Source organism: Mustela erminea, chromosome 18 (genome assembly GCF_009829155.1).
Source record: "Mustela erminea isolate mMusErm1 chromosome 18, mMusErm1.Pri, whole genome shotgun sequence".
NCBI lineage: Eukaryota > Metazoa > Chordata > Mammalia > Carnivora > Mustelidae > Mustela > Mustela erminea.
In genome coordinates this window covers 10,250,092-10,272,692 of record NC_045631.1, presented here as the reverse complement: position 1 = coordinate 10,272,692, position 22,601 = coordinate 10,250,092, and the positions used below count along the sequence as shown (strand labels likewise).

General features: G+C 51.5%; 2 protein-coding genes across 6 annotated transcripts in view; both read right to left on the bottom strand.

Moving 5' to 3' along the window:
* Positions 1 to 132: 132 nt before the first annotated feature.
* On the bottom strand, positions 133 to 18,490 carry P2RX1 (purinergic receptor P2X 1). 2 transcript variants are annotated; one of them, XM_032319652.1, is made up of 12 exons: positions 18,333 to 18,490; positions 9,253 to 9,400; positions 8,881 to 8,952; positions 8,387 to 8,456; positions 8,037 to 8,133; positions 7,623 to 7,703; positions 7,196 to 7,337; positions 4,892 to 5,019; positions 4,395 to 4,485; positions 3,900 to 3,965; positions 3,456 to 3,557; positions 133 to 3,341 (listed from the first exon to the last, which is right to left on the bottom strand). In XM_032319652.1, the coding sequence occupies exons 1-12, from the start codon at positions 18,467 to 18,469 to the stop codon at positions 3,276 to 3,278; spliced, it is 1,200 nt and encodes a 399-aa protein (XP_032175543.1). In that variant the 5' UTR covers positions 18,470 to 18,490; the 3' UTR covers positions 133 to 3,275. The 2 variants fall into 2 exon arrangements, with proteins under 2 accessions (XP_032175543.1, XP_032175544.1); XM_032319653.1 differs by lacking the exon at positions 7,623 to 7,703.
* Positions 18,491 to 18,524: 34 nt separating this feature from the next.
* The window catches only part of ATP2A3 (ATPase sarcoplasmic/endoplasmic reticulum Ca2+ transporting 3), a 40,106-nt gene continuing 36,029 nt past the window's right edge, over positions 18,525 to 22,601 (bottom strand). For all 4 annotated transcript variants that reach the window (XM_032319647.1, XM_032319644.1, XM_032319648.1 and 1 more), the window contains one exon: positions 18,525 to 18,733. In XM_032319647.1, coding sequence (XP_032175538.1) covers positions 18,639 to 18,733 — 95 coding nt within the window. In that variant the 3' untranslated portion in view covers positions 18,525 to 18,638. The remainder of the gene's footprint in view (positions 18,734 to 22,601) is intronic.

Here is a 22,601-nt window from a genome sequence, read left to right as displayed (position 1 = left end):
AGTTCAGGAAAGAGGGCTGGGCCAGAAAGGCAGTTTTGGAAATTGTCAGAAAAGACCCATAATTATAAGTGTAGCCATGGGAAAGGGTGAGATAACTCAGAGCAACTAAAGCAGAGGCCAAGGACAGAGCACTTGCTTTTAAGGTGGAAAGATTTCTGTATCAAATAGGATCAATTTTGACTCAGGTAACAGAAATTCTACATAAGAGCTTCAGAGAATACAACCCAAGATAAGTAGGTCAGTTCTGCTCCACAAGGACCTTCCAGAGGTGGCTCTTTCCACTTACTATGCCAGCAACCTCTGGGTGTGACTCTCGTCTTCATGGTTCAGGGTGGTGGCTAGAGCTCCAGCCATCACATATGCATTCCAGGCAGTGGATAAAGACAAGGATGAAGAAGAGGGCAAAGGATCCGCAGCAGCTCTCCTTTAAGGAAAGTTCCCAAAAGGTGTCACATGATACTTCCACATATATCCCATTAGCTAAAACTTAGTCACATGGTCAGACCCAGCAGGGAGAAGAGGCTGGGAAATGCAGTTTCCATGCTAGGCAGCCACATACCCCGTGAAGAACCAAGGGTTGCATCACTACAGAGAGGATAGATACCCAGGGACAACCAGCTGACTCCACCATTGAAAGGGAGGCTGGATGAAGAGGCAGAGTGCTACTGGTATGCCAGGCACTTTACATATACGTATCTTATCTTATCCCAACCGGAGTAGAGGCTGTTATTATCCCTGACTCCTCAAGAAGCTTGAAGAGTTAAGCAACTTGCCTACGGACATACGGTGACCCTTGGCAGAGCTGCAGTTGAAAACTCTTTTCCCTATATACTGGTCTGGCTGGAAAATCAGGAGAGGGTGGGTTCTGGAGCTGTTGGAAGGAAATCTTTCAACAAAGGAGGGCTTGGTCAACAATGTCAGAGGCTGACAGGCCAAGCAGGATATGGGCTGAAGTGTCTGCTTGGATTTGGCAGCAAGGACACTGTTGGTAAACCTGACAAGGGCATTTAGGAGAACTGGCGGTGGGGGCTGGTAGCCAGCTGCAGAGGGTGGGATGCAGAGGGAAGTATAGAAGTGTAGGTCTTTCTGGAATGGGGACAGGAAGGTAGAGCAGGAAGAGCTGCAGAGGAACAAGGGCCAGGAGGAGGCAGAAGAGAGGAGCAAATGCTGGTATTGGAGAGGAGAGGCAGCCTCTGCTAGCTAGGAGGCTTCTGGGCCAGATAGAAGGGTTGGATACAAAGGAGGAATCCTTTGATCCTTCAGGAAGGAAGGGGGCAGGAGGTGCAAAAGCACGTAGGACTGGAGAACAAAGGGAGGGGAAAAGGAGGAGTTCCCTTCTTGTAAAATCTAAAGGGTGATTCTTAGCTGGGGAAGAGGGTAGAAAGTCAAGGGCCTGAAGGACAGGGAGAGAGAGGCCTGGCCTGTGCTGTCCAATATCATTTCTTACTGCCACTAGCCATGTGTGGTGATTTAAATTAATTAAAAGTAAATAAAATTAAAAATTCAGTTCCTTGGTTTCACTAGCCGCATTTTCAACATTTAGTGGCCACATGTGGCTAGTGACTACTATTTTGGAAAGCACAGATAGAGAATGTTTCCATCACTGCTGTTGGAGAGCACTGGTCTAAATGGAATTTGGTGATGGGGGGGGTCCCAGAGACCCTGACTGGGCACAGGTGCAGACTGCAGGTCTTGCCCACTGAAGGGCCCCTGGAGAAACCTTCCACATTATCTCCATTCAAGACCTTCCTCCCCTCTTTGGGATTCCCTCAAGTCTCTCTCCTGGAGCAGCCAGCCCCGTTCTTATTCCTGCTTTCCTGAGGCCACTCCAGAGAATATCTGCTTGTCTGAGTGCCAGGCCTCTCAAAGCTGTGTTAGAGGTACATGGAGGACCAGAAGGAGCTCCAGTGTTTGGGTACAGTAGCCCATGGACAGAGGTGAGCTGACCTCCAACACTGACCCTGCTGGGCTCAGGGCCTAAGTGTCGACTCACCACACTGTCTAACAAGAGATCCAGAGGACCTCAAAGATCTCTCAGCTCAACCCTGCATTCCACAGATGGGGACGCCTAGTTTCAGACAGGGAAAAGTACAGAAGGCGTAAGTCTGTCCTCATTCCTTTTATTGTACACCACCTCTCACTTTCCCCAGACCTTGTGTTCAGACAGAATTGGTCAGGCCTTGGGTGCTGAGGCTGGGCCATAAGCAGGGGGTGCAGGGTTTGGCCAGGGCTCCACCCCAACCCGAGGTAGCTGAGTGAGGATTCACGGCTAGAAGGGACTGTCCCGGCTTGACACACTTATGGAGAAGCCTAGCTCTGTGGAGGTGCTGTTGCGTGGACCATGTGTCTGTACTTGAGGGCATAGGTCTGTCCAGATGGCTGTGTTTGCAAGGCCCCAGCTGTTCAAAGCCAGAGTGTGGGTGGGAGGGGGTTGTGCATGTAGATGAGAGTGTACATGGGGTGTGTACATGAGACACCATGTGGCTTGGAAGTACACCACACACCTACTCAAAGCCTGCATCTGCCAGGTCAGGCAGGCCCAGGCAAAATCTGATACCCAATCGGGAGCAGTTCTTAAACTTTAGCCTTTACAATGGACTGGGGAGTTTGCTATCCTTGCATCTCCGTGGCCAGCCCTAGAGATGCTGGTTGGGGAGATCTGAGGTCGGCCCAGGTGCCTGCAATGTTGACAAGCTCCCTAGGAAAATCTGGGACCAGTAAGAAACAGGGCTCAAGCAGAGCCATCCAATAGAACTTTCTGCAATATTCTATGTGGTCCAATATGGCAGCTATTAGGCACATGTATCTATTTAGCAGTTGTAATGTGGCTGGCTAGTTTTAGGAACTGATTTTTTTTATTTTATTCAGTTTAAATTAATATAAATTTAAATGGTCATCTCATCGTGACTAGTGTCTGCCATATGGGAAAGCATGAACCTAGAGACACGAGGCAGTGCAGTGCTTGAGGACCCAGAGCGAGAAGCACACAGCTCTGATAGAGGAGTGTGAGAGGAGCCCTGCCCAACCCCAGGCTCTCTAGACCAGGAGTGGCTGAGGCTGGAGCAAAGCTCCCTTGAGGCTTGTGGAGTTGGGGCCAGAGCCCAGACTCAAACAGGTCCCTCCCAGTGTCCCCACTGATCTGACAAGACCCTAGTGCCTGCCTGGCTAAGAGGGCAGAGAGCTCCTGCAGAGACCATTCTGTCCTGGTTGGGACCCCACCAGGGCCCCTGCCTGAAGCCTCATGCTGTGTCCAGTCAGGAGTCAGGGGGTGAGGGTCAGGATGTCTTCATGTTCTCCTGCAGGCTCAGGGTGGAGCTGGTGGCTGCGGGGTCACGCTCGCCCTGTGTAAGCATTGGAGGGAACAAAAAGTCAGCCTCAGAGAAGCAGCTGGTCCCCCAACACGGACATGTGGACCTAAGGCCTCAGAAAGGCCCCAACTCAGGGAAATCTCTTACCGCCCCTGACCCCATGTCCTCTGCATACTTGAACTTCTTCTGCTTGTAGTAGTGCCTTTTGGGCAGGATGTGGAGCAGCAACAGGTCACAGAGAACCGTGGCCTGAGGGCAAGGAAGGGGCAGATAGAGCATGGGAATCTTGGGGGCAGGGACAGAACCCTCCATGTCCCACTTCAATCCTTTCTGGCTGGGGGGCCTGGCTTGACCCCGCTCTATCTAGACCTCATATTCTAGAAGGGGGGATGAGGCATTGCATGTCCCTTGGGAGATCAAGACCACCCCCTCTCACTTTGGTCCTGCCCCAGCTCTGGGCCTCAGTTTCTTCAGACATACTGTGGGTCTGGAGTGGTGGGCTGGGCTCAGTAAGGATGGGGTAGCTGCCACTGAGATGTGGAAGGGGAGGGACTGACCTTAGTACAATGACCCTGTGACCCTAGCACTTACCACCCCAAAGATGCCAATGCCAGAGCCAATGGTTGTCATTGTGGGGATGATGTCAAACTTTCCAGCCTGGTGGCAGGGTCCAGGGAAAGAAGGATTAACAGTTAGAAGGAGCCAGGTAGAAAAGGCCTTCCTCAGAAACCCCAAGGCCAGACTTGGGTCAAGGAGCTCCCCCTTTCTACCCTCTACCCCCACCATTAGCCAGCTCCACAGCCTGCTCCGCACAGCTCTGGCTCTATGTGGGGTCTCAGCTGCTGGTTAGAAGTCCTTGGTTTTGACCTTGGCTCTGCTTCCCTGGACAGAGGGAGGTAGTGGAGGAGGTGAGGTCACTGGCTGGAAAGACCTGCCCTCAGTGGTTATCATGCCCATTGGTTATCAGCAGTAAAACTGCTGAATGAAGCCCAGTCAACTTCCTGTTGTCTATAACCATGGACACCCAACAAGCACTCACGGGAACTAAAAACGTGTCTCTGGCTGTCCTTCACACTGGACGCTCACCTTGCCATTCACGAGAATGTCAAAGCGAATCCCAAACACCTTGAAGAGGTGGCGGTGGTTAGTCCCATTCTCCACAAAGTGCCTGGCAAACCTTGGGGGAAAGGGTGAGGTTGCAGAAGAGGGTGTGGAGAACAGTTTTGGGTCCAGTGTTCTTGGAGTCCAGCAGGAGCCCTCAGAGGTCCGTGAAGACAGTCCCATGCCCCCAACACCCCAGGCCTCATTCCAGGAATGCTGTATTCAATCCTCACCCTAACTCTTGATGTCAGTGATTTCCCCTGCCAGTCCTGGCCAGGTGGGCCTCAAAGGGTGGGGGCTCAGGGTGCCAAGGTCTTCTTCCCTGCAGGCTCCCTGCAGTGGGAGTTGCCCAGTTTCCTCGGCTTTCTTCCTGGGGACACTTACTGGGCCTCAAGGGGTTCTGGGAGTACAAGACCCACATAAAAACCCTCAACCTTCTGGGAGCCCAAGGAAGGGTGGACAGGTGGGGTCCTGGCAGGCACCTGAAATTGAAGCCTGGAGACAGGTTTTTGTCCTCATACAGTCCATGGAACTCGTAGATGGGTTTGCAGTGGTGCACATGCCAGTCCAGGTCACAGTTCCAGTCAATGGTGATGCCGACCACCCCGCCCTGCAGGGAAACCGGTGTTTAAAACCCAGGCTTCAGGATCAAGAAACTCCTGTCTTATGCTGGTGCCAGCAATCTCTTGAAGTGGGGAGCATTTTTTTGTTTGAGAAGAGACACTGAGAAGCTACTGCAGGGCAAGGTCCTGTTGCCCTCTCTGGCCCCACCTCCCACCCATCACACTGACTTTCTGGTGGTATCTAGAATATACCAGCTTCTTTCTACCTCAGGGCCTTTGCATATACAGCTCCACCAGGCTGACCCTTTCTTATCCTTTGGTCACTTTCCCCAAGAGGCCTTCCCTAATGACTGCCTCTAGTCTAAAAACATGTGCCTGGGGGCGCCTGGGTGGCTCAGTGGGTTAAGCCGCTGCCTTCGGCTCAGGTCATGATCTCAGGGTCCTGGGATCGAGTCCCGCATCGGGCTCTCTGCTCAGCAGGGAGCCTGCTTCCTCCTCTCTCTGTCTCTCTGCCTGCCTCTTTGCCTACTTGTGATGTCTCTCTGTCAAATAAATAAATAAATAAATAAATAAATAAATAAATAAATCTTTAAAAACGTGTGCCTGTTAGACCCTCTGTTTTCTCCTGGAACATTTGTCACTTTGAAATCATATATTCATTTTGTTTGATTCTTAACCCATCTCTTCTAAGACTATAAACTCTGTGAGAGTGGGGCTGTCTGTCTCATTTGTTGCTAACTCCTGAAAGTTACAGTGTGGAAGGCAAGTAAATAACGTTGAATTAAAGAGTGAGTCTGTAAAGACCTGGGTTAGGAAGAGAAAACTTGAGAAAGTGAAGCTTCTCTGAGCAAGGTGAGGATCGGGGACAGGTGGGGGTAGGCTGACCAACCGGAGAGCTGGGAAGTGGTCAGAGCAGGAGAGGAGCTGGGCAACTAGGCAGGAGGTAGATATACAAGGATCTGTGGATGATAGTGAGAGATGAGAAGTTCCTAGTACAGGTGGCAGGGAAATTTTAGGAACCAGCTTTCTGGTTGTGGAAGTGTTGCTCCAGTATAAACCGCCTCCAGGGTTTGGGAAACTGAGGCCAGAGGGCCAAACTTGTTTACATATTTTCTGTGGCTGCTTTTGCTCTCTAACAGCTGACTTGAATAAGGTTGGAACAGAGTCCATATAGCCTGCAAAACGGAAACCTCTGGCCCTTTAAAGAAAAACTTTGCTGATCCCTGTTTTAGATAAATGTGTTGTGAGCAAGTTTTGTGTGTATGTGTGATATCACAGAAAAGAAGCTGATTTCCACCCCTAAATAGGCAACGATAAGAAAAGGCTGATGATGATCACGTGAGAACACATACCCAGAGTCACCACACGCCGGGCGGTACTGAAGCGCCATCCTATGCATGAACCCACTTGATCTTTGAGACAACCCCACAAGCCTGGTGCTATTATCATCCCCACTATGTAGGTGCAAAAGCTCAGACACACTCAAGGTAAGAGACTAACTAGTCGGAGACCACATTGTTCATTAGGAGCAGAGCCAGGATCTGAACCCAGTCAGACAGGTCTGTGCTCCTTACAAGGTACTGCTTCTCTTGGAACCCCAGGTGACTGTACAGATCCCAGATTCTGGAATTTTCTTTTTTTTTTTTAAATATTTATTTATTTATTTATTTGACAGAGAGAGAGAGGGAGAGAGAGAGAGAGAGAGAGAGATCACAAGTAGGCAGAGAGGCAGGCAGAGAGAGAGGAAGGGAAGCAGGTTCCCCTTGAGCAGAGAGCCCAATGCGGGACTCGATCCCAGGACCCTGAGATCATGACCTGAGCCGAAGGCAGCGGCTTAACCCACTGAGCCACCCAGGCGCCCCAGATTCTGGAATTTTCAAGATTCCTGAGCAGGGCACAGGCCTTCTCAGGGCCATAGAGCATGGAATTCAAGCTGCTTTCATCCCATATTTAAAAAACAGTGTGACCTCAGCAAACATCCGGGTGAAAATGTCTGCCCATAACCATTCATTCTGGGCCCCTCCTCTGTGTCAGATCCATACCAACCAGGCTCTGCTGAGGACTCAGGCCTGACCCTCAGGACTCCCCCATATTAGGGACTAAATCCATATAGATACTCAGCCCATACCTGAGAGGCTTGAGAGGGCATTACCTGGCATGGAAAAGCCTCCTTTGACCTGCTGATTCCAGGACCTAGCCCTCCTCATTAACCTGGCACCGTACCTTCTCAGCCAGGGTGCTAAAATTCTGTCCTGACTCCTGTACCACATAGCCGAGCTTGAACACGGGGCACAGTGGGTGCGAGATCTTGTGATAGAGGCAGGTCTTCATGTAGGCCGCATCCACCTCTTCCACCAGGTTGCGCCTACATAGGGGTGGAGAACATCAGTAGTGGCAGGATGCCAGCGGGGTGACGGGGGGATGGGGACCGCCATGTCCCAAAGCTCTGGAGATTCCTCACAAGCTCCACAAACCCCCCTTCCGCAGCCCTTGAGACTAAAGGTGGCCCACCCCAGGAGCCCGGCTCAGGCTTCTTCCCCCAAAGTGAAATCAGTCGAAGTGGAAGGTGACAGAGACAGTTGAGACTAGCTGGAGCAGCCTTGGAGCGGGGAGGTGGGTGCCTGTGTTTCTGCCCCCTTTTCCCACAAACCTGTTGACCTTGAAGCGTGGAAAGCTGATGCTGTTCTTGATGAAGAGTGTGAAGTTCTCGGCCTCTTGGAGAAGGGCAGGGCTGGAGGACACCGTCCTCACTTACTCTCCTCTCCTCGGGAGTCCCCCATGTGCCCAACAGTGTTTGTCATGGGTATGGGGGTATGAGAACCCATGGGATCTCCCTGGTGCCCTGGAGCGGTGGCGGGGGTGGGGGGCCATGGATGTGCTGTAATGATGGACTCTCGGGTCCCTTGACCAGGGGCCAGAGGGATCATTGGCTTGGGCCATACAGATGGGGTAAGTGTCGGGCTGGAAGAAGGGAGGACAGATCCTTTCCAGAACATGGATCCAGATGCCCCTTTGTCTGGGCCGGGGAACCTGCTCCCAGCTACCTGGATGGATAAGGCATTACCGTGGGACGTTGTCATCCACCTCCACAGGACACCAGCCAAAGATCTCACATGTCCGCACAGTGTCATTGAAAGCCACACACTTGCCTGTGCGTATGCCTGGAGCAAAGGAGGAACCCATGGGTGTCCACTCCAAGCTGGGGACAGAGAGGAGGCCCCTCATCCCTGAGAGCCCCCAGTGATGGGACAGCAAAAGCAGAAGCCTGAGGACAGAAATGTGGCTGGGTCTGGCACAGGGCAGGCCAAGGTTAGAACGGCAGGAAGGGAGAAAGCAGGAAGGAGGACTTCCTGGTGGTGGAAGCCTGGAGCTGAGCAGGGCTTGTGCAGGGGGACAGGAGGAGGCCAACCTTACCTTGGGCCTTCCTTTCTGCCTTCCCTGGAGTGCAGCCACTGTCTTCTGTGCATGTACCCCCTTCTGGGTGCTAGGGGAAGGGAGAGTGGCTGATCCCAGGCCTCTCAGTAGTGTCCTAAGGAGAGCCCCTCCCACCACCAGAGCCCTAGGGAAATCATGAGGCAGTGTTAGCTTTGGGGTGAACTTTGCTTCCAGCTTCCTTCCCCAGTACCCTCCCAGGACCCCTCTGGGTTCATGCCAAGCTATGCCAGTGTCACCTGGCAGGGACCAGACACGTTAGGGCTTGTGGATTGGGTGGGCACCGTGGCTCAGCATCTTGCTTGACACACAGCTGGGAGGGAAGCATCACTATCAATAGCAGACTGTTACTTTGTGTGAATCTATGCCTAAAATTCCACCATAGCTTTGCCCTGAGAAAGCCTGTCTTCAGTGCCCAAGGCAATTTCCTCTTCCATGATATTCTCCCCTGTAAGGAGCAGGGAGGCGGTCCTCACCTCTGCACAGTAGCCTTGAGCCTGGTGGGGGGTCGCAATGAAATTGGTCATGATCACGAAGGAGCTGTCCCCCTGGAAATGAGGAGTAGGGGAGGGAAGCACAGAGCTCTGAGTTGGGAGAACAGCCCCGAGAACACAAACACTGGCCCAACAAGCCCCTGGAATCCACACGGTACCCAGCAGCCTCCATACCCCGTGACATCAGAATGGGTTGCTACTACAATCTATTTTTGCCCCTCATTCACACTCAGGGAAGCCGAGGCCCAGAGGGAGATGGGAGCTGCACTAAACCACTATGGAGATTGGACAGAGTCCAACCCCCACTCTGAGCCAGGCCCTGTGGGTGGAATGTATACCCCTGAGTAAGCTTACCTGGGCGGGGAAGACGTAGTCAGCTACATCCCAGACCTGGGGGCCCAGACCTGGAAGCTGCGTCACAGCCAGACCCTTGAGTTTCACAGACACGCTGCTGATGAGGCCACTTGAGGTCTGATAGCCCTTCTCGTAGACAAACACCCACCTGTGGGGTGTTTTGGGGGTTAAAGGAGTCAGAGCTGGGCCAGGCCACTCAAAGATGGCATGAGGTTATACGGGCTGCTGTCTTTTCTGGCACCAGCTAGACATTTCAAATATTTTCCCTTCCCCTCTCCAGATGAGTCTCTGAGCCATTCTCTGCTTCTAAAGCTACATCTGGGCTGGGGGCAGGAAAGCCTCACCTGCTTCCCCGGGCTGGCCTGTACCTAATGTTCCCCCCGTCTTTTTACTAGGAAAATACTAATTCCTGGAGAGGAGGTCCACTGAAGGACTCTTTCAGATCCTCTTCCAAGAGCAGGATTTGCTGAGGCCTAGAGACCAAGCTTCTTGGACCATAATCCTCAAGCCCAGAGTGTTTCTTCCTTCTTGAGATTCTTCCATTGAGAACTAGCAGAGCATGATGGCTGAAAACCTGGCCTTTGTTGCCCGAGAGGATGGATTGGAATCCCAGCTACACTACTCATGGGCTGCATGATTTTGGATAAGCTATTCAATCCCTCTCTGCCTCAGTTTCCTTATCTGTAAAATGAGAATAACAATAATAGTACTATTTGTACTTGCTGTGACTTACTGCATGTAAATCACTTAGAACGGGGACTGGCATGCAGTAAGCACTCCATAGAGATTAGCTATGATTATCTCAGCCATGCTGAGCTCCTGGCAAGGGGGACAGGAAGGAAACAGAGGGGGTTAGTGGCCCTCTGCATTATGTGGCCCCAGTTGAGGCCCTTGTGGAGTGACTCAGGATGGAGGCCTCCTAGCTTTCTTTCTTTCTTTTTTCTTTTTAAAGATTTTATTTATTTACTTGACAGACAGAGATCACAAGTAGGCAGAAAGGCAAGCAGAGAGAGAGGGAGAAGCAGGCTCCCTGCTGAGCAGAGAGCCCGATGTGGGGCTCCATCCCAGGACCCTGGGGTCATGACCTGAGCCGAAGGCAGAGGCTTTAACCCACTGAGCCACCCTGGCGCCCCGCCTCCCAGCTTTCCTAGAAAATTCTGGCCTTCCCTTCCTAGCATGAAGAACCCCTGTTCCTTTGGGTTCTCCATTTTCTGTCTGGGAGAGTCAATGAAATTAACCTTCCCTTCCTAGCATGAAGAACCCCTGTTCCTTTGGGTTCTCCATTTTCTGTCTGGGAGAGTCAATGAAATTAACCTCCCTCCTAGCTTTGGGTGTAGGGAGGGTGGGGCACATTACCAAGATTTGCCAACCACTGTTCTATTGCCCCTAGCAACAGGGATAGGTCCAAAGATGGACACACAACCTGGGGAGTTTCAGCAATGAGGCTAGGATTTTTCTGGGAATTATTGGGAAAGAATCCTTTCTGTTAGGTAACTAAGCAAAATAGCCATAAGACCAAAACTATGGTTCGTCATCTTGCTATCTCACAGAGAGATAAGTCTAAGAATGAAGCCAACTTCGAGGAAAGTTAGGCCAGGAAATGGAAGAGGGCAGTCTCCTGACAATGGTTGAGGACCCGGATCTAGCCAAGCCTGACTCATGTTAAAAAAAAAAAAAAAAAAAATCTACTTCTGGACTTTCCTATTACACAAGCTAATAAATTCCCTTCTTTATTTAAGGCAGTTTGGGTTTGGTTTTTGTTGTTTACAACTGAGAGTCCTGGGTATTTCCTTCAGGAAAGACTGTATGATGTCCACGATAGCCAAACTATGGAAAGAGCCTAGATGTCCATCAACAGATGAATGGATAAAGGAGATGTGAGATACACACACACACACACACACACACACACACACACACACAGGAATACTATGCAGCCATCAAAACCCCTGAAATCCTGGGGATGCCTGGGTGTCTCAGTTGGTTAAGCAGCTGCCTTCGGCTCAGGTCATGATCCCAGCGTCCTGGGATCGAGTCCCACATCGGGCTCCTTGCTCGGTGGGGAGCCTGCTTCTCCCTCTGCCTCTGCCTGCCATTCTGTCTGCCTGTGCTCGCTCTCTCTCCCTCTCTCTCTGACAAATAAATAAAATCTTTAAAAAAAAAAACAACAACACCCTGAAATCCTGCCATTTGCAATGATGTGGATGGAACTAGAGGGTATTATGCTAGGGGAAATAAGTCAATCAGAGAAAGACAATTATCATATGATCTCTCTGATATATGAGGAATTTGAAAGGCAGGGCAGGGGGGTCGTGCAGGGTAGGGAGGGAAAAGATGAAGCAAGATGGAATGGGGAAGGGAGGCCAACCATAAGACACTCTTAATCTCAGGAAATCTCAGGGTAGCTAGGGGGGTAGGGGGAGGAATAGGGTGTCTGGGTTATGGACATTGGGGAGAGTATGTGCTATGGTGAGTGCTGTGAATTGTGTAAGCCTGATGATTCACAGACCTGTACCCCTGAAGCAAATAATACATTAAATGTTAATTAAAAAAAAAAAAAGACTGAATGGAGATGCAGTGTGACTGTGTTTGAGTGTGTGTGACCATTTGTGGTACCCATCAGAGTGTGTAGCTCTGTATCTCTGGGGGAAATCTGTGGCTCTGACTGCCCAAGCAGAGTTCAAAGACCCTCTCCTGTGTCCCAGAGCTCAGGTCTCATTGCAGTTCTCTGGACATGTTAATCTCAGAGTCAGTGCTAGGTCTCTGAGGGTGGTCTCCCAGCCCCAGGCTCCAGGAAGTCAGCCCACCCAAATTTTCCTCTCCCCTCCCATGGTCTCCACTTTATCTTCTCCAGGCTTCTCCCCCAGCTTGGCGCAGGAGGGGCCCTTCCCAAGCCTGAACATGGTCACTGCTGCCCCCTGCAGGTCCCATATGGCACCAGGCAAGGCAGGACAAAGGCTTCCAGTCCCAAGTGATTGCAGCCTTATCATCAGGGAGACTGGGCGCATCACCTACCCCCACCCTCCTCAGCCTCTTTCCTCCAAGGAGGATCCTGACTCCATGCCCAAGCTCAGAGGAGCTGTTGGGGATTCTGGGGAGCTTCACCATGTTCTGAACCTCTCTATATAGTGGAGTAACCAAGAGTGTGGCCCCCTCTCTATATAGTGGAGTAACCAAGAGTGTAACCAAGAGTGTGGCCCCTAACAGAAGCCATGATTCAGGTATCAGCACTGCCACTCACCACCTGTGTGACTTTAGCCTCACCAGGCTAAAGGCTAAACCTCTCTGAGTCCTGGCTTTCTCAGTAAAACAGATGTGGGCACTTACCTCAAAAATGCTGCTTTTCATTCAATAAATATGAGCAAGACCCTCCTATGTACTGAGCTATGGGCTGGGTCGCAGGAAGAAAGCAAGTCTAATGACTGGGGGATTTCCCATGAGTTCTCCTTAAGGAAATTAGCATGCAGTAGGCACATAATAAATAATCCTCTTATTTTCACTGTCTTGAGTCTGCAATTCCCCTTAATATGCCCACCTGTCCCCCATCCCCCTGGCTTCTCAGCCCCAGATTTTTTATCTCCACTTCTGCACTCTCCCTGGAGATCTAATTGCACACATTCATTTGGTGATTCAACAAGTATTTATTGATTGAGTCCTTATTATGTGCCAAGCAGTGTTCTGGGCACTAAAAATACAGAAGTGAACAAAGCCAACCAAAATTCTGCACTCAACAGTCTTACATACATTTCTGTATGACACAATGTTTTGTGATACCCATTCCTTCTCCCTTCCCTGGTCCCTCACCGCAGACATCATCACCCTCACCGCAGGTACCTCAAACTCAGCTCAAACCCTTGCAAAACAACCTGGCAATTCCTCAAAAAGTTAAATATGGACTTACCACTTGACTCAGCAAAATACCCAACAGAACTGAAAATACTTCCCTATAAAAACTTATACACAAGTGTTCACAGAAACATTATACTTAAGAAGCAAAACTGGAAACAACCCAAATCACTATCAACCGATGAACAGATAAATCAAATGTGACATATCTATACAATGAAATAGTATTCAGCCATATAAAGGAAGGAACTCCTGACACATGTTATAACAAACATAGGACTTTACAAATATTATGCCAAGTGAAAGAAGCCAGACACGAAAGGCCATATATGATTTTATTTCTATGAGATATCCAGAGCGGGCAAAGCAGGCTGTAGAGAGAAAGAATGAGGAGTTATTGCTAAGGAGTACAGAGTCTCTTTCTGGAGTAGTGACGCGTTGTGGACTAGATAGTGGTGATGGTGACACAACTTTGTGATTATACAAACAAGCACGGAACTGAATATTCCTAAAGGGTGAATGTTACAGCGTTTCACTAATAACAACCTGAGGGCCTCATGTCCCCTGCAGAACTTGCCCCTCTGGTGCCCTCATCTTGGAAGATGGCACTATGCCTACCCCATCCTCCTCAAAGCCTCACACCCTCATTTCCTATTATCCCCACATTCTTTGTGGCCCTCTGTCCTCTTGGCTTTCATCTAAGGACCAAAAAGGGTTTTGCTGTGAGAGGCTGAGACACAGAGGAGCTGGGGCAGATGCCAGGGCAACTGGTGTGTGGATGCGACGGTATGTTATGGCTGGTGGGGACACAGGTGCAACCATGGGCAGGAGCTAACCAGACCAGGCAGATGCTACGGGGCACAGCAGCCTTGGGAAGAGGCAAGACCAGACTCCAGGCCCGGGAGGGATTGAGTTTAGAGCTGGGCCCCACACTGAGTGTTTGGAGATTAGTCTACATGTTGTCTACAGATAAATTAGGCTGACAATTCATGTTTAAACATTTTCTTAATGACTCACCAACCTCTAAATAAAAAGGCTCCTTTTGCTCATAAATTCCAATTTCTCACTGCTCTTAAGAAGTCAAAAACTCTGGCTGTGCTGGGCCGTGAACTGCTGCAGCAATATGGGGCAGAAACTAAGCAGTGGGCACCCCCTCCACACACACACACCTCCCTGGTGTGGGGCTCACCCCAATGACTACTTCTGTTTTCCATGCTCACTGCTTCTGCCTTGGCATGGCGTCCTCCTGCCCTCCTGCTCCCTCCCCATCCCCTGCTTGCCCTGGGCCTTCCCCTGCTAGACATCCTTCTATGGCTCGCCAAAATCTGTAGGAGAAAGCTCATGTTCTTCAGCCTGGCACTCAGAGGCCTGAATCAGTGGCTGTACTCACCGTTCTACCTCCTTTCCCTTGGGTCCTTTCATGCTCCACAGCCTAACCTTAGTGACTCTTTTACTGTTCTTTTCCTGCCCCGGAGCCTTTGCTCACTCTCGGATTTCCAGCAGGAGTACCTGGACCACGTAGACACATGACGAGACTCTACCTACCAACAAGGGTTTTTCATTTCCTTGGCCATAACAATCGGTTTTGTAGTAGGCATTTGGTCTGATCCCTGCCAGTAAGAATTAGATCTGGAAGTTTTGCTGGAAGTCTGGAAAAAGAGATAGTCTTATGCCCTAGAGATGGCTAAGCTGGTGAGATGTCAGGTTGCAGATGCTGGTGGTCATTTTGTCACTATGAGGACAGAGAGACTGCCTAAGAACGAAGCCCAGAAGATAGTAGAGCTGGGAAGAAGAGAAAATCCTGGCTAGCTTCTTTGGAGAACCCAAATGGGACCCACCTGAATTCCCCATCTCCCTGCAGAACTTGCTCTTCCTGTGCCCTCAGCACGGAGGAGCCGGCCAGGCCTGAAGCCTTTACTGATTTTTTTTTTTTTTCCAGTTGCATAAACCACTCGATAGCCCCACTCTTCTCTAGGAACCAAAGGAATACTGGATAACTCATCCTCCACGCCTCACTTGTCCTTTGGTCACCCTGTACCGCACCTCTGTTGCATGGATCCCGGCACAGCAATAGGCACAGAGAAGATGCTGTAGAAATGTCCCTGGATGTCTTTTTCTGATCAATAATTTGTATCTATCCTTATTCCTGATTGGTATGCTGAGGGACCCATTTAAACATCTCAGAAGCATGCAAACTTGAGAGCTCTGTGTGGAGGTAGATGAGGGAGGAGGGGGTAGTGGCAAAGAGAAAGCCAAGAGCAGGCTTGCCTGGCTTATAGCTCCCAGGCTTTTTTGCTCAAGGCTGGTTCCACCACACTGTTTTCTCTTCCAGGAAGGTTTACAGGCTCCATTTACCATGTAGCATTCACAAATCCCATTGGGACCCCCTGTGTACCACAACCAGACCTCTGTCCTCCCCAAACCAGAGCTCTCCAGACAGGGATATATCCCAGTACACTCCTTGTTTGGGCCTGTTAGGTCATGGATGACAGCCCGTGTATACTGCCTCTATACTGAGTTACAGAGAGCTCATCACCTCCCAGGAGACAGTTCTGACTGCATATTAACCAATTTGAGACAAAAAGAGTGTGATCTTAGCTCAGCCCACCAGGGCCTCAAGGCCCACTTGCTCCCTCCATTTGCCATGGACTCCCCAGAAGAGTGTGACTGATAGAGAACACAGCTTCAGTTTGCCTTCCCAGTGTCTGCTTGGGTTCTCAATATCAACCTCTTTCCCTCTCAGTAATTGGCCATCTCTCAGTCTCAGGACCTCTCTCTTCACCTGAGTGGTTGTGTGTCAGTGTCTGTCCCTCTGTCTGGTTCTGTCTTTGTGTCTGCCCACCCTCCATCTTGTTGGTGCCTCTGTCTCTGGAATGCGGGAGTCTGGCTCTCCTCCCATTCTCGCCTTTGTACCCTGCAGCACCCACAGGACCAGACATTCAGACGGACAGAGGCCTTGGGAAGAGGGCTAATTAAGGAAAGGCATCCCTCCTCAGAAACAAGCCTGTGTACAGCATCTTTAGAGGGTTCCCCCCAAACCTTGGTCCATGGAACAGTTGGGAAACTAAAACTCAGGAGAGTGAGACCAAGTCCAGGCCGGTTTCTGTCTGCAACTGAGCAGTCAGCAAAGCAGCGGGCAGAGGCCAGACAAAGATGCTAGAGACAGCAAGAGTTGTAGTCAGAACAGAAAGTCTGGGCTTGAGGGTGGGGTTGTGAGGGGGTGGGTGTTGTGGGGGACCCTGCCTTCCGCTCTCCACTATATGACTTGGGCATGTCAATGCCCCACTCCCAGGATGTTTCCTTTCCAGGCTATGAAGGCCAAATTTGGAGCCATGCAGCTGGATTCAAATCTGGTTCAGCCTCTTTCTGGTTGTGAGATCCAGACTAAATCACCCAGTGTCTCTGAGCCTCACCAACCCTGAGGAGGCCACATCCATGTGGAAACTGAGTAGACTATCCTTGTGGGGAGGAAAGCAAGGAGGGAGGAAGGCAGGTCTCTGTTACTGGAGGTATGTGTTCAGGACCGGATGTTGGCTTGCGGGATATAGTACAATGAGGAGTGGGGTGGGGGGGCTGTCACTTTCCCTCTCACAGTCTGTCACCAATGCACAAGAGGGCCCTGGCCCTGCTCCCACTGCTGACTTAAAGCAGAAATAAGGGGCAATAGGGCCACAGTGAGGACAATATTCTCCAGCCTCTTCTGGTGAAGCATGGGCTAGGCCTGGGCTGGCCTAGAAGGTCAGGAATGCAGCTAATGCTGAGCGTTTAGGCCCATCCTGTGCTTGGTATCAGAGCATCAGTGTCCCATTTTAACGTTCTCAGAGCCCTAGTGAGGTGGGAAAGGAGAAGGCAGTGCTGAGGACTGGGGGTCAAGAGGCCTCAGTTCTAGCTGGGACTTGCTATGTGACCACTACTCCTTTCTGGTCCTCAGTTTTCCTCACAAGCTCAAATGGCATTACAGATGTCAAATTGGTCTGTGAACAGGAGGGAAGCAGAGGCTGAAAAGTGGCACAGGGTTAGGTCCTGGTTTGGACTCCACCTGAGCAGCTCTGAGGCCTTGGGGGCCGGACAGGGTAGAGGGAGAGATGTTTTGGATATCAGAGGCCCTGGAGGGACCAGAACGATATGGTCGCTGTCTGGCCTCCTAGTCAGCCCATGCTGGGCTCTAGTCCCACAGCAAAAATGGGGACATGGACAGGATCCCACAGCACAGTGATTCTGCCGGGTACCCCCAAACCCCCTCAGCAGGAGCTGAAACTCCTTCATTGGCCCTGGGAGCTCCAAGAACCCTCTGCTGTATCACCCTGAGTAGACCTGATGCGCCCCCCCCCCCCACCGCCGGGGCACCCACATCAGGTGCCCAATCACCTTAGCCACACGACATACATGTGTGGGTACTCAGACACAGGGAAACACCCAGCAGCCACCCTGTAGGCATGTGCCCAGACACAGAACATGTGCATCCACACAGAGCTCCAGGTATGACACACATCCATACACACACCACCATGCACATGTGTGCTCACGGAAGCACACATATGTGTAAGCCATGGTCAGGCCTGTCCTGGCCCCCAGGATGGCAAGACCGCAGGGGAGCACCACCTTACTTCTGCTTCTGCTCTCCTGGGACAGTGGGACAGGTCTCAAGATGCTTAGAAAGGGGCAGTCATCCCTGGGACCAGAACTGACCTCCAATCCCTGCCTGACAGGCCACCATTAAGGTACCAGATGTTCTGAATTTGGAAGTTTCTTTACTCTGGGGGTTTCAAGTATCTGAGGATGCCTCTAATTTAGGCAGGGCAGGTGGGAACAGGGCCTGTCCTATAAAATGGGGTTTGGCTTTGAAAATGGGGTGTGTCTCTGCCTGGCATGGCAAGGAGGGTCAGAAGTAGAAGGAGTCTGGTTGTGGTTTGCTAGGGCCCTGGCCTCCGGCACCACTCACCACTTGAGAGACCGTTAATAGTGAGTCAGCTCCTTAGGGCCCAACGGCTTTGCCTCTTGTTCACCATATGACCCAGGGCAGGACTTCCCCTCTCTGCCGAAGTCCCCATCTTGACAGTGAGTTAGCAGGCTTTCATTCCTTCTGAGTAACCCTACAGTCTGTTAGGGAGGATGACAACCAAGGAAGAGGAAGAGGCGCTCCTTGGGGTCATGGGAGCCTCCCAGAGCCTGGAGGAGAGGCCCAGGTTGGAAGCTGGTACAAGAAGCGTGGCAGGTAGGGGGCCCAGACTCACCCAATGACGTAGACCAGAACCACAAGCTGGATGAGGCGGAAGACGACGCCCACCTTCTTGTTGCGCACGAGCACCATTCGGGGAGTGTCATACTCAAAGAAAAAGGCAGCCAGTTCATCCTGGAGCCGCTGTGCCATGGTGGGCCAGGCTGGGGCCCGAGAACTGAGTCCTTTGCACAGCCTTTGCTCTTGAGGTGAGCCGGGTGTCAATGCCCACGTCTACGGTGGAAGCCCGGGGGGCTTCCTGGCCCCTTAGGAAGGGTAGGGCAGGATAGGGCAGCTGGGGCCAGAGGTCAGGAGTCAGGGGTCAGTTGAAGGCACTTGGCTTGAAAAAATAGAATCCTTGGGTGATCAGAGAAGCTCTTGGCCCCTGGCAGGCAATGGACTGCGGGCCAGCAGCTTCTGTGGACAAATAAATTCCCAAAGATAGATGGGGGCGGGGCTGCTGGGGCCACCCAAGCCCAACCCCACAGCTCCTTCTGGCTCCGCCTGGGCCCTGCTGAGCCTCCGGAAAGAGGAGCTGTTGGCAGGAAACCATGGGCCACCCGTCACAAGGCAAAGATAAAGCTGCCAGCCCCCCATGAACCTGGGGGAACAGAACAAGGCCAGGACTTGGGTGGAGTGGCCTCAGGCTGAAGCCTTCCCCAAACCAGGGACCCATTCCGAAATCCAAACATCCTCCCCATTCTACCTGTGTCCCCAGGTGGGGAGCTCAGTCTCTGGGGGGTTTGTGGCCAGGAGAGCAGAAGAGGAAGCAGGGCCATTTCTGGAAGTATCAGCTGTCTGATACTTCCAGTGCCTGCAGCAAGACCCCCACCTCTGTCCGTATAGCCCAGCTTCCGTCCACCTGACCCTCTGAGTCCAAGCCTGGCCTTTGCCCAGTCAACCTTAGCATTGGCTGGCATCTCTATAGCTCCTCTCTTCTCTCCCATCATTTGTTCTGTCCCAGCCACATCTCCACCTCCCAAAAACAAGCAGAAGGAGGCAAGTGCCTAGAAGATTCAGGGGCCACTTACTGCCACTGGGCTCCTGAGACAAAAGCGGGAAAGCCTGACATTGACATCAGACAGCCTCAGTTAATATCCTTGGCTCTGCTGCTAGCTGCCTTCGAGGTCTTGGGTGACTTGCCTCACCAGTCTGAGCTTGCATCCTCATCTATGAAATGGGGATGATAATGGGATTCCCCTCCTTGGTAGAGGCCCCAAGGGGATGGGTCCCAACAACACTGAGGACAAAATCCTGAGGCTATTATTGATCTTAAGGTATAGACCCTCTGCAGACCCTGTCTTCAACCACAGCCCAGGGCATGAATGCAAGGGCCCCAGGGGACTGGGGGCGGGACTGAGGTATTACGTTTGCTTTTGGAGCCCTAGAGCTGGAGGCCTCCCCTGACCCAATGCCTTATTTTGCAGATGAAGAAATGAACTCAGGGAGGAGAAATGAACTCAGCTGGAGGCCTCCCCTGACCCAATGCCTTATTTTGCAGATGAAGAAATGAACTCAGATGAAGAAATGAACTCAGGGAGGAGTACTCACCCTAAGCAGTACTTAACTTGAAGCAGGAAGGCCTCCCTCGTTGGCCATCAACCCTGCCAGGTGTTCTTGGGGCTTCCTCTGGAGATGGGAGATGGAGGCTGGGTGTCCCCTGGGGGTGTGGGAAACTCCCCTGCAGTCCAAGGTGCCTCACTATGAAGGCTGATAGGAATCTTCTTCCTGGCAAGCCTTTAACTGGGAAATTGCTCTAGGCAAGGAGCCAGGCTTCGGGGCTGGAAATCCCAGCCGCCTGTCTGAGTAGAGCTGCTTTCCTGGCAGCAAGGGCCTCCACAGAGGGCAAGCCCATGGCCCCTTCAACACCCTAGACCAATCTCCCCACTCAAACAGATCGGCCTCATCAATCAGGCCCAACTGTCTGTCCAACATTACCTTCAAGAGGAGCAGGTCAGAACCATATCCTGGGCTTTCTAAGGAAAAAATCCAGAGATGCTAGGAGCCAGGCCTGTGGGTGTCATGTCCTCTTGGCCTGGTCTTGATCCCAGAAAAAACGGCCTATTCCCTTTCCAGGTGATCCCATGGCTCTTGGGATAGCAGGTCCCAGGACGTGAATTGCTCGCAATCAAGCATGGGGGTGGGTGCTAACGCTGTACAGGAGCTGTCTCTGTGTCCCCCTCCACCCATGATTCCTGAACATTCAGGAGGGTAACAGGCACTAGATGAGGTGGGCAGAGGGGAGGAAGGAGAGGAAAGGAAGTCAGACAGTCTTTCTCCAATCTGCACTTGCCCTTTTCACATCATCACCATGATCTCATCCACCTCCTCCATCACCCCCTCTCCCCACTTCCAAGGAGCCAGGCTTCTGACAGATGGACTAATGGAAAGATGGCTTCCTTTGCCTGGCTAAATTTAGCAACCACTGGAGCACAGAGGGGCCTATGCCCATCCCGAAGGCCAGCCCAGGTCCTCAAGCAGCTCAGCACAAGGCTCCGATGGGTCTCCTTAGATACTCAGACACCCTTGCTTGGAAACACACACCTGTGTGTGCTCCTGTGCTCCTGTTAGAGCCTCAGTTCTGACCCTGACAGTTAGCAAACAGACTATCATGGGGGACTATCTCATTTGGGATGGTCATATCCAAAGCATGCCCCAAATAAAAAGAAATAAGAGCAATTATATTCATCTTCCCAATTATAAATCTCTTTTTTTGCTAATAACTTTGCCAGAGTACAACAGGCAGCTGCTAGGACCAATACCTCTTTCACTGATTCTAAAATACACCTTTCCATCCAGGCCTATGCTTTCCCTCCTTGCCCCAACTCTTGGCATCCCCAAGAACAGACATTTGTGATTATTCTAGGCATCATCAGGGGGTGGTACAAAGATGAGCAGGGCCAGGGTCAGAGTTTACAGAGGACACAGTACTTTCATACTGAGCAGATTTCTTTTTTAAAACAGTCCCCCTGAAGTAGGTACTGGAACCCCCATTTTACAGATAGGGAAACTGAGGCTCTAGAAATTGAGTGTCTTGCCCAAATAGCTCCCATGTCTGCTTGTGGCTGGAAAGGAGGCTCCCCAAAGTCTGAGAGTTTGGCCAAGAGCCCACCCCAAGACTCCAGCACTTGAGAGCTGCTAGACCTGCCTTATAAGCCCAAAGGCCGAGTGGCCAGCTCTGGTAGTGGGCCAGACCTTGTAGGGAGACAAGGCAATGCTGCCAAGCCCTCAGACCCAGGACAGCCTTCTCTGCCTGGCTAAATTTAGCAGTTCTGTGGAGTGTGGAGGGGGCCTGTGTCCACCCTGGAGGCCAGCCCAGGCCCTCAAGGGGGTTGGCACAGATTCCAGTGGGTCTCCGTAGCCATTCGGCATCCCAAGGTTGTGGGGATGACACCTCTGCTTGCAGACTTCAGTCCAATTCCCCACGCTGGGCATGTCAGTGTCCCAGGGCTCACTCAGTGCCACAGCCCCTTAGATGCTGGCTAGAGTAGGGCCCTGGGTCAGCCTAACAGAGACTGTCAAAGGGAGGCTGTGGGAATGGGGATCTATAGGGAAGCTGCAGCTGGGGTCCTCGTGCTTTGTTTCTCCTCTTGCCTAGACCTTGCACAGCTCCTCCGGCCTTTTCTAACCATCCCCACCCCCAACTATGAGCTCCTTCTCCCCAGCATCTGAGCCATCACAACCTTCTGGTTCTCCTCCATCATTTTGGGACATTTCCTCTTGGTCCCCGTCCTCTTCCTGTCCCTGGAACGTGGGGACTCCTTGGGGCTCATCTAGCTCCCTGCCCCTCAAACACTGAACACCCCTTGGGAGGCTTGCCTCCTTGCCTCCTGAGGTTGCTGAAACCTCTAACCCCCATGACAGCCACATGCCCACCCCCCTCCTCTGGCTCCTACCTCTTTCTTTTCTTCTAAATCAAGCTGTATTGAGGTATAATTGATGTACAGTAAAATGTACCCATTGTAGACACACAGTTTAATGAGTTTTGACAAATGCATATAACCCCTGGCATCATCATCTGTCACCCTAGAATGTTCGCACCTGCTGTTTCGCTGCCAATCCCTCCCCGACCCAGGCAATCACTGGTCTGTTTTGTCACTACAGATTTGCTTTGCCTTTTCTAGACATTCACAGAGGTGGAATTGCACAGTACGAGCTTCTTTTACTCAGCACAAGGGGTTAAGCTTCATCCACGCTGCGGCATAGAGCTGTAGTCTGCTCCTTTTGATTGCTGAGCAGTATTCTGTTGTGTGGGCATACCACAGCTTGTCCGTCTCCCGTTGAT